We start from the raw sequence: 10,991 nt of genomic DNA, 5'->3' as shown, positions 1-10,991 counted from the left end.
CGAGCCTCTTGAAAGGAGGCTTCCGAGCCTCTTGAAAGGAGGCTTCTGAGCCTCTTGAAAGGAGGCTTCCTAGCCTCTTGAAAGGAGGCTTCCGAGCCTCTTGAAAGGAGGCTTCCGAGCCTCTTGAAAGGAGGCTTCCGAGCCTCTTGAAAGGAGGCTTCCGAGCCTCTTGAAAGGAGGCTTCTGAGCCTCTTGAAAGGAGGCTTCCAGGCCTCTTGAAAGGAGGCTTCTGAGCCTCTTGAAAGGAGGCTTCTGAGCCTCTTGAAAGGAGGCTTCCAGCCTCTTGAAAGGAGGCTTCTGAGCCTCTTGAAAGGAGGCTTCCAGACCTCTTGAAAGGAGGCTTCTGAGCCTCTTGAAAGGAGGCTTCTGAGCCTCTTGAAAGGAGGCTTGAGCCTCTTGAAAGGAGGCTTCTGAGCCTCTTGAAAGGAGGCTTCTGAGCCTCTTGAAAGGAGGCTTCTGAGCCTCTTGAAAGGAGGCTTCTGAGCATTTTGAAAGGACGCCTCTGAGTCTCTTGAAAGGAGGCTTCTGAGCCTCTTGTAAGGAGGCATCTGAGTCTCTTGAAAGGAGGCTTCCGAGCCTCTTGAAAGGAGGCTTCCGAGCCTCTTGAAAGGAGGCTTCCAGCCTCTTGAAAGAGGCTCTGGAGCCTCTTGAAAGGAGGCTTCCGAGTCTCTTGAAAGGAGGCTTCCGAGCCTCTTGAAAGGAGGCTTCCGAGCCTCTTGAAATGAGGCTTCCGAGCCTTTTGAAAGGAAGCTTTCGATCCTCTTGAAAGGAGGCCTATTGAAAGAAGGCTTCCGAGTCTCTTGAAAGGAGGCTTCCGAGCCTCTTGAAAGGAGGCTTCCGAGCCTCTTGGGACTTTCGAGCTGCATGGAAGTAGGCTTTCGAGGCACTTAGAAGGAGGCTTACGAGCCTCTTGAAAGGAGTTTTCCAAGCCTCGTAAATGGAGGCTTCTGAGCCTCTTGAAGGGAGGCTTCCGAGCCTCTTGGAAGGAGGCTTCTGAGCATCTTGAAAGGATGCTTCCGAGCCTCTTGAAAGAAGGCTTCCGAGCCTTTAGAAAGACAGCTTTTGATCCTCTTGAAAGGAGGCTTCCGAGCCTTTTGAAAGACAGCTTTCGAGCCTCTTGAAAGGAGGCTTTGGAGCCTTTTGGAAGGAGACTTCGGAGCCTCTTGGGATTTTCAAGCTGTATTGAAGTAGGCTTTTGAGACACTTAGAAGGAGGTTTCCGAGCCTCTTGAAAGGATGTTTCCGATTTGGCCGAACCCCGAACAAATATTAGGCTACCAAGACACAACCTCCCGACGTAAACTACGTAAAATATTTTGGAGCAATGAGAATTTGAGTGTCATGTCAACGAGAACATTTTATTTGGCTGCTACTGGCGTCAGCAATTCGATGGTTTGCCGCTGAAACGCTACACTACTAAAAATCTACACATATTTATTGGCAAAAATCAATAGATTATACTTTATGTGTGGTATCGAATAAGCAATTATTCAATTTATGTGTGGTTGTGTATCAATTATATTAGAGTGGAGCTATTGCAAAAAAAATATATCGGCGACACATATATCTTATGTAGATATTTTTGGCAGTGTATAGACGCAACCCATACGAATAAACTTATTGCAGCATCTCCCTCTGACGCGCATTTTGATTTCGCTTCCGACAGCAACTTTCCGCAATCGCCAAGCGATTATAATTTGCATTTTGATGGAAATTCATCTCAGATTACCCGGATTAAAATACAATAGAGTTGCAATAAAAAATCATAAAATACAATACATTTCTCGGTTAACTTTTCAAAAGGACCTAAGTAACATTTTTTCCATGAATTAATTTGAATAGCGCAATCAACAGAAAAACATGAAAGCTTTTGAATGCAGTACTCAAATTAATTCATGAAAAAAATGTTACTTAGGACCTTTTGAAAAGTTAAGCGAGATTTTATTGATGAACATTAAATTCTATTGTTTTTATATCATACCAAAAAAAGTGCCATATTGTTGTTCCAATAATTAGTGTATGATACACAGCGCTTGGAGAACTCAATAGAATGCAACAATAAATAGCATAATACTTACCAAACATTATATAAAACCAACCAATCAACGAGTGTAAAGCGTGAAGATCAGTGATTGTCATCAATAAGAAAAGAACAAACAACTCGCAAAGTTATTTTTAGAATTATTTTTATTATTGTTTTCTTTTCGATATTTTCTTTTTTTCTCGCTTTGCATATGTTTTCCTTCGCATACAATAATTTATCATAAATACCTATTACATTTAAATCCACTGTCGATAACCTTATTCGTGGAAGAAATATTTCTTCCTCTATGTTTCACGTAATCCCTAAGAAAATGAATGCGTTTTTGAATTTCGTTTATTTATTAGTGTGTGTTACTGGCAGTGCGTGTTACACAAAAAAATGTTCCAAGAAAAGCACATTTCATCCAAAAATTTGGTTTGTACTTTCGCTAGAACAACTTGGATTTACTTTTTTTTTCGAAGGAGACAGGAAGTGGAGGGATACTTTTTGGTTTATTTCTATTTGGTAAGGCATTTGATTTACACGTTTTCTTTTGTATAACAACTATTACTGGAGAGTTACGCAAACATTTCCCGTAGAAAGATTCGTTCGACCTGATTTTGTTTATAGTCTTGAAATAATTTACGATATAAAAAATAAATAAATCTTCTTTGGCTTTTCCTAGTGTTTAATAAAACAAAAATTATATTACTTTAAGACGCACAAAAAAAACAATTAGGATTGTGATCAACAGAATCGATTTCGATAACAGTTCAAGCGGTGGGAAGTTATTGCTTCCGCACCGGGGGACGTTTTTCACTGTTTTGACGGCAACTGTATACTTGTTTGATTGCTTGTTCAGGGCAAAGATAATAAATAAACACTAAATTTCTTTGTGATTAATGACTTGAATAAGTTGAGTGTGTATGTGTGTAATTTTTGCTACGATACTCTTCAAAAAGTTCGGATTTGTTAATGTTAATTATAATAAAATTAATAATTATAATAGTTTCAAAGAAATTGACTAGAATTATTGATTTCCTCTTTTAGCAGTGTAGTAATAGTAATATGCAGTATTAATAGGATTTTCTCTTTATTTCAATGCATTTCATTTCAAAGAGCCTAACTAAATTGTTTACTCGTATTTTTGCATATTTGGAACGAAAGGTATTCCTACCTACTTGCAATGAGATTAGAATGAGTGAATGTACAGTGCTTTCATATTATACATTTTCGTAGATTTCGCTTAAGAAATTTCTTAAAAAGCAGGTTTGGGTTCGACTCGGATTGCTTTAGTTTCTATAAAAGTGTACACGTATTTACACACAAAAAAATGTACTCTGGACTTGAACCAGGAGATCATCGACTCCTTTGATTGGTCGATATTCGCTATCTACGATCATCGCGTTTCCATAGAAATAATGTCATTTACAGTCTTTGGTATCTTGGACCGAAATGGATCGCTTCACGGTACAATCAAAATGGCCCGCGCTTGCTAGATGGAAAAAGTTTGAATCGGCTAGATATTACAAAATATATGTAATGCACTTTATTATTATAACCCACTGGATGGTGTTACGTATTTTTTGGTTTCTTCTGTGCACGTAGCCAAATTGATTGTCGAGCTTACCTTCCGCATACTTTTCGCTTATTTTTACAAAATCACATAAATCTAAAACTGATCATCAATAACGACTTCCCATCCATGATCAGTTTGCCGAGGTCACTGAGCTTGCCATTTTTGTTCTCTTCACTAATCAATTCATACTGATGTCGGTTCAAGACTTTGAAGTTCCTACTAAATTCCCAAAGATATAAACATAATCGATACAAAATAAGTCTATACACAAATCACAACTTTTTTCCGAGGCCCTAAGTAGTTCAATTCCATGTGCCCACAGCCTCAATCGCACAGAATCTATGCACCTTTCGCCCATTGCTTTGAATTTTTAGACTCCACGGCTAGGTTCGCCGCATCTCCGGTCGGAATCCGCCGAAGAAAACGGCCACGTTCAGAACGCATTCGAACGACGCCTCGAGTGTGTGTGACCGATCGGGATATCCGATGACCAGCCGACTAAAATCCAAAGTTGTTGAAAAGCCGCTGCTTCAGGACCTGTTCGCCTTCCTCCTCTAGCCTCTGCACGGTGACGGTATTTAGTAGGTTGAACACGACAGCGAAGATGGTGCAGGCGGCGTACACCCCGAGCGCCACCCACCACAGCAACTGCTCGTGCAGTTTCTGCTCAAAGTTCTTGAGCACCAGCAAGCCTATCGTTAGGCCGGCCAGGGCCCCGGTGAGATGGGCGACGTACGACACCGAGGGTGCCCCGCTGTCCGGTTCCACCGCATACCGGGAGTAGATCGCGAAACCGACATCGCATGATGCTGCAGGAGCACAGAATAATAGAGAAAAAAGGGTTTCATAAGAAAATTGCTTTTATCGGCGCATCAATTTTTAACAATAACTGGATATAGTTCGACCGGTGTGTCTCCCAAAAGATAATCAATTGAAGAAGCATTTTGATTCAACTTATTATATGACACTCACCGAATAGGAATATCGCAAGTAGCCGAATAATGCCGTACTGCATGTTGCGGTAATTAAGCATTACATTCGCTAGATGAGCAGCCAACAGAGCATAGACACCTCCACTGGCACCGACGAGGTAGACTTCGGGGTCGAACACACTGGTTCCTGTTGATGAAACAATAGAAGTAAAATATTTCCGATCAGTATTTTTCACTCATTAACTAAATCATTGATTCCCTTTTAAAAATACTGGCAACATTGCGTGTTGTTCCTGGTTGCCAAAATTCTCGATTTGGTATCTTTTGTTCAATAGATATTTTTGCTAAAACTTACCTAACGAACCAGCAAGCACTCCTGCCAGATAAACGCAACCTATCCTAGTTGAACCGTGTACCATCTCTAATGGTAACCCAACTAGTAGTTGTACGACTAGGTTGAAACCCAGATGGAACCATCTGTACAAATAATAGAAAGAAAAAAGCAAAGTTAGCATTGAAGCATTCGAAGTTACAACGGCCTAAGGGGAACCTACCCGGCATGTAGAACCATGTAGAATAAAAACCGCCACACTTCCTGTCGTTTGTCTGGCCGGTAGATGAACATCGAATCGATCGGGACCGGACCGGCCGGATCCGCCTGACCCGAGGTAAGCGTGTGATAGGTGAAGAAACCCAACTGTAAGTGGACAAGAGAGACAAATCGAATTGTTTAGACTCTGGGAATCGAATGATGTTAATCAACCATTTGATACGATGTTTATTTACATCGGATCAACTGGTTTGGAAACAAGTTAACTATTTCAGAAGTAAATAAATTACGTTTTTCGCGAAATTCGATTTTTATTCGTTTTGAAATGTAAACATAGAGTGGCGAAAACGAAGATTCTCCCAACCTGAGATCATCTCCATAAATTATATCTTTGCAACCAGTTTCGCGAATAACATTGCTTCCATTGAATACCAGATTGTAATGATATAATAAAAGAGGTACAACGATGTGTTTTGGTACGTACCTCAACTAATGTAACTAATATCACAAATAAAGGAGGCGGACAACATGAATAGTTGTCTGCATAGTATTTCCGATCCCGCTCTTCGGGGAGCACTTCCATTGCTATTACGTGCACCATTCTGGAAATAAAAGGAAGAAGGAAAGCATGTAAAGTATTATTAAATGATGATGTCAGTCAGTAGAAACTCTGAAAAATCGTAGATAGAGTTGTAAACTTTGCAATCTTTTGAACAAAAATCGAATTCTTACCTCTTGAATAATGGTGGATCTTCAAATATCAGATGAAAATCGTTCTCCGAGCACACTTCACGATCGCGATGATGTACTGCACACTTGAAGCTACGCGACCGTTTGCCGCTCATCTGTAAATGAATAGGAGAAGAAAAGCGAAGAATGTGATTAACAATCGAGATTTCCAAACGAGAGTTACCGGAGGTTTGAGGTTTGATTTAAGTCAGCGTTTTAATTCTAAATTCGTATTTTTTTGTTTCAGTTGATTTTATGTTCTATGTACTGAAGAACAAATACACAAAAAATCATTTAGATCTAAACCATTGATGTATATGGCAGGGCAATTTGAAAGTGAGAAGATTTTTATTAACTTGATTTTTGGAAACCTAAGCTTATGATAGTTTGAAATGAAAGTAACCCATTACCCTACCAAACCCCCACCGCGTGGAAACAAACTGAAAGGGAACGGGGCAGAAAAATCGTTTAACATAAAAATGCAATCAAGCGGAGTAATATTTTTATTATTGCCATTATGTGAAGCTGAGAGAAACACTCTGTGGAGAAAGTATAAATTAAAATAATTAAAATATTAGCTATTGTATTCCGAAAAATCGAGCTCATCAGCTGCCATGCAAAGGGAGCTGCGGATCGGCTGCACGGGCGGCGAGTCGTTCATTTTCCCTGGGCCCGTGAAAACAATTGCGAGAAAAGCTCGGCTGATGGCTGACTGGCGGCCTCTGCCGTAACAATCGAAAATTTCTGAGAAAAACAGCACATTTAGCTAGTCTTGTCGATGTGATTTTTTGTTTTGTTCGAAGGTAGGCCTCATATTAGATAATTACGGGCACTTCTTCCGCAACCAAGCCGGGTTCGGTTTCCACGGACAGCTCCACTACTAGCCCAAATCAGAGTCGAAAATTAGTGCGGTAAAAAGAGCTAAGATGGATGGATGCACCACCAAACCACTATAATAGCATCGCACTCACCGCAAAGTGATATTGTAGGATTATTGTTTTGATGACAATGGTTTTTGTCGTTTCCCAGCAGGCCCGGTACTTAAGCCAAAATCTGACAACCCAGCTCTCATTGCTGGATTGGTCGGTTTTAATTTTCATCAGTCAAATGAATATCTTCGATAAATTGTACCATTAATGGTGTTGAATGCAAGAAAAGACGTCTGTGTGTCTACTTCGAAAATGAAAAAAAAAAATTTGGGATAGAGCTTGTACTGTTAAGGCCCTTCTTAACCGTGCGGTAAGGCGCGCGGCTACAAAGCAAGACCATGCTGAGGGTGGCTGGGTTCGATTCCCGGTGCCGGTCTAGGCAACCTGGCTTAGAAACCTCGCAGTTAATAACTGTGGAAGTGCTTAATGAACACTAAGTTGCGAGGCAGCTCTGTCCCAGTGTGGGGATGTAATGGCAATAAGAAGAAGAAGAAGGTGTACTGTTTTAAATTCGCACACACTCAAATTGCTCTAATTTTAAATTCGTTGATCCGTTTTGCGTGGACATAGTTAAATGTGTAATTGTTTACACACTGTGAGTTGATTTCACCACGTGCGTAAAAGTTTTCAGAATGGCGACGAAAAAACAGTGCGTGCGCGAAAAAGTTTCCCACGAGTACTTTGAGCATCGTGCCATCGGACAAAAGTTGGGAATCGCGAATTTCACGGTGTCTGGTTCGAAGAACGCCTGACTGCTGATCGGAAGCGAAGATTTAGGAAAAAAAAAGCCGTCAGGTCAACGAAAACGATCACAAACGCGTGTTTGTAGTCATTAAACGGAAACCGAACGCCACAGTTCGAGATTAGATGAGATCAAACGTGTTTCACGTCGGACACAAAACATTCACGAGATCCGGATGATTAGTTCTGTTTTGTATAGTCGGAAAGATAACCAATTAGCGCGGTCGGAAAGTAAATCAATCAGTGCGCGATCGATCGTGTTTTGAATGCCCGTTTCCTCGTAATTTCTATCAAACGCAGAACGATCATCGAAATGATTGGTTCTACTTGTGCGGGTGAGTTAATTAATTAGACATAATTTCATATAAAACAATTATCTATTTACTTACGAGGGCAACTTCCAATAGGTTACCTTTTCAACTAACCAACTACTCATTTCCCGTGGCACTCACGGAGATGCAGAAGATTCCTCGGTATCTTGTAGCAATGAGTGTCGAACTAATGTTCTTCTCTTAATCCTAAATTGGATTGTTGCAAGTTGCATGTGAGCAAGACTTTCGTGCGGAATACTTACAACTCGAGCTGGACTACGTACGTTTAAGGTTCAAGAGTTTTACGACCAGAAGTTAACGAAACCACGGATGACAAGACATATGTGAAGGCGGACTTACCGGAAACCTGCATGAGACTACCAAGGATGAGTTTGATGTTCCCGAGAACCTCCAGACACATAAGATGTAGAAGTTCGCCAAGAAGTTTTCAATCTGGCTGAAGTTCATCAAACATCCAAAAATTTGTCTTAATTTTTCACGTAGATCGCATCTAAATCCATTAAACCCAATAGTAAATTACATCAAGTATCACACCAACCCTGCATCTGTCCGGATCCGGACTTGTTGACTGCGCATCCAATAACATCCGAGAGCGCGTTATGGATTGTGCAAAATTAAAATATTTCCATAAATATTTAATTAAAAGTCAGAATGGAATGGGCACCCATCATCGCAAAGCACGTCCGGACCCTTCGGAATTCATATTGGCCGCGGCGCACCAGATCAATTTGCGGTCGGTCGGTGGATATCTGGCGCACAAACATTATCGTCGCCGGTCTCGGCCGCCACAGAAGAGCCAAGCCCCACCACAGAGAGGAGCCCACAATCGCCGCAATATCTCGCCCGTTCCGGAATGGCATCGTTATCATAATCGTTTATGCCAGAGTGCGCTCCACATCGCTCATCCCGCGCCTTCCTAAATGCAGGGGTTGCGCGCAGCCAGGATGACCGACGATGATGAGTTCGGAACTCAATATATGCATGCGTGTCCCGAAGTGTGTGCTGTGTGTATGCAACTCATGCCCTGGGGGCCATAAAAGTTTATTACACCATCATCCGTAGCAGCAACCAGTGCTGTGCACCATCACCATCAACACCTTTTAACACCCTGATATAGACACGCTTATTCTTCTGCATTCCACATTCTCCTCAACCATCATAGTAACACTAAGCTGTTTATTGTGACATGCCTATTGAAATGATCGGATTTGCTTCTTCCATCATTCTTCAAAATATAAAAGAGTGGCACGATACCGAACCATCATTTCACTTGCCTTCGAAAAGATACTCATCACCATCAATTTGCAGTTGTATTGGCATTGGGCCGTGCACACATATAAAGCTAATCGTGTGAAAATGAATGCAAAGCATAGAACACAATATCTTGTGCAGCGGGGATACACATTTTCGCATGTTCTTCATTAGCCCGAGCGTCGTTCCATTTGGTTGTCTTGGACGCTCTTTGTGCAATGATGGTTAGCCATACAGAAAGAGTATCATTTTAAATTTTCTATGAATGTACAAAGAGCATCCTGACATTGCACAGCCCTGGCAGCAACCACCGCACCGTGATGCGTTGGGATACGTTTTTCTTTCGAATTGCATCTCCTACTGCGGTTGTTGTGGGCAGGAAGGTACCAACCGAATGCAACTGTGGCGGTAGTTTGCTGCTCCTGAAGCAGCCAGCAGTTAGTTACCGTGCGGTCGCCCTCCACACACCGCACAGCCCTCTGCATTTAGGATCTGGGCTCGTTCAGGAGATAATGATTGATGATGCGCGAGTTGCCCTCTTTAATTTTGAGGCTCCTTCAGTTGCTCGGCCTCGCTACCTCGCTGCCCGGCTGACCAATTCGAGATCATCGGGAGGAATCGATTTTTACGATATAGTAACGAGTGGATCGATTGAAGTCTGTACGCACGAAATTGGTTTGCAGCAGAGCTTTAGATGGAAAACGCGATGCGACAAGATTTAGTGCGGTGCACCCTTTCGGCATTTTTGGATCAACGGCAGACGACGTGGCCATTATCATTAAGAACAGGTACTTCATTTGTAATAGAAATTGTAAATGGGCACTTGCGCTGGGTCGGGGTCCCAAGCGATGTCGACTGTCTCAGCTCTTTAAAAATCCAACACGACAACCTCCGGATCAATTATGGAGTGATAGAGGACGCCTTTGATCGTCCTCTGCCGTCTCATCGCGTGAGTTCAGGTCCCACGTAGTTACATATTACGTGGCGTGGTATGTGGCAGCGGTATGTATTTAAGGCGGCTGCTCCTGAAAGTATGCACCTTTTCCACTTCGGCTTCCAATCCGGCTGACTGACTGACAGTTCAATTTATGTGCGCCAGTTAGTTCTGTAATTAGGTCCGTTTAATAATTCAATAATCACGTGACATGTGCGGTGTTTGCTGCTATACGGCTGGCGACAGAGGGGACAACTCGTGTGCCGTTTCCCGTTACTAAAAGGATTGGGCTGGTGGTATGTTTGTTTGAGCTGTTGAAGTTTTGCTCTGCTACAGGTATTTAGCTGCATGTCTAATATACATTGTCAGGCGGCAGTTGAACTTTGCTAGAGGTTCATGCAAAGAGGTGGTTAAACACGTTTGTATATTTATTGATAAAAAAACGAATGTCTTTAGTAAATATTGGTGATTTTGAGGTCTCTGAAGTATCCATAAGTTACTATATAATTATATTTTGTTGGCGATTTGAGAACTCGCTTCTCTCACTCTGGTGGTCATACGCCAAATATTTCCGGAAGCTTTGGTTTAAAGTTTTCAACATATAACTTTACAAGGTACTCCAAATTATTCTTGACTTCGAAACTTTTTTTCGATTATTCAAAATATTCTTCAATTTGTGTATTAAGTCAATTTTTGGTCTCATGCATCATCATTGTGCTATGTTGAAGGCGCTAGAAAATTCTATCGTCTAGCGTTCTTAGTAAAGGAAACTCGTACCGGCCCATTCCGTCTGAAAAGTTCAACGTCTACAATTTGTGAGCTAATAGCACGTTTTCATTCACATACATGGGGTGAAATCTTGTGGCATTTCGACACCACAGCTCAAACCTTCTGCAATGATCAAATTTAGAGATTTTTTTTTACAAAAATGTCAGTTCTTATCTTGATGAATCTTACATTTATTTTCTCAAACTGACCTAAAATGTGACTCC

The 10,991-nt window shown here is 41.6% G+C and overlaps 1 protein-coding gene across 2 annotated transcripts in view; it reads right to left on the bottom strand.

Annotated features, from left to right (window-relative positions):
- Positions 1-2,168: 2,168 nt before the first annotated feature.
- Positions 2,169-10,991, bottom strand: part of LOC134211118 (protein rhomboid) — a 251,263-nt gene continuing 242,440 nt past the window's right edge. For both annotated transcript variants that reach the window (XM_062687747.1, XM_062687748.1), the window contains exons 2-7: positions 5,816-5,928; positions 5,568-5,685; positions 5,088-5,230; positions 4,889-5,010; positions 4,574-4,720; positions 2,169-4,410 (exon numbers count right to left, since the gene is read on the bottom strand). In XM_062687747.1, the coding sequence (XP_062543731.1) occupies positions 4,100-4,410; positions 4,574-4,720; positions 4,889-5,010; positions 5,088-5,230; positions 5,568-5,685; positions 5,816-5,928 (954 nt within the window). In that variant the 3' untranslated portion in view covers positions 2,169-4,099. The remainder of the gene's footprint in view (positions 4,411-4,573; positions 4,721-4,888; positions 5,011-5,087; positions 5,231-5,567; positions 5,686-5,815; positions 5,929-10,991) is intronic.

The sequence above is a fragment of the Armigeres subalbatus genome, chromosome 2 (genome assembly GCF_024139115.2).
Source record: "Armigeres subalbatus isolate Guangzhou_Male chromosome 2, GZ_Asu_2, whole genome shotgun sequence".
Lineage (NCBI taxonomy): Eukaryota > Metazoa > Arthropoda > Insecta > Diptera > Culicidae > Armigeres > Armigeres subalbatus.
This window is presented reverse-complemented; position numbering and strand designations above follow the sequence as displayed.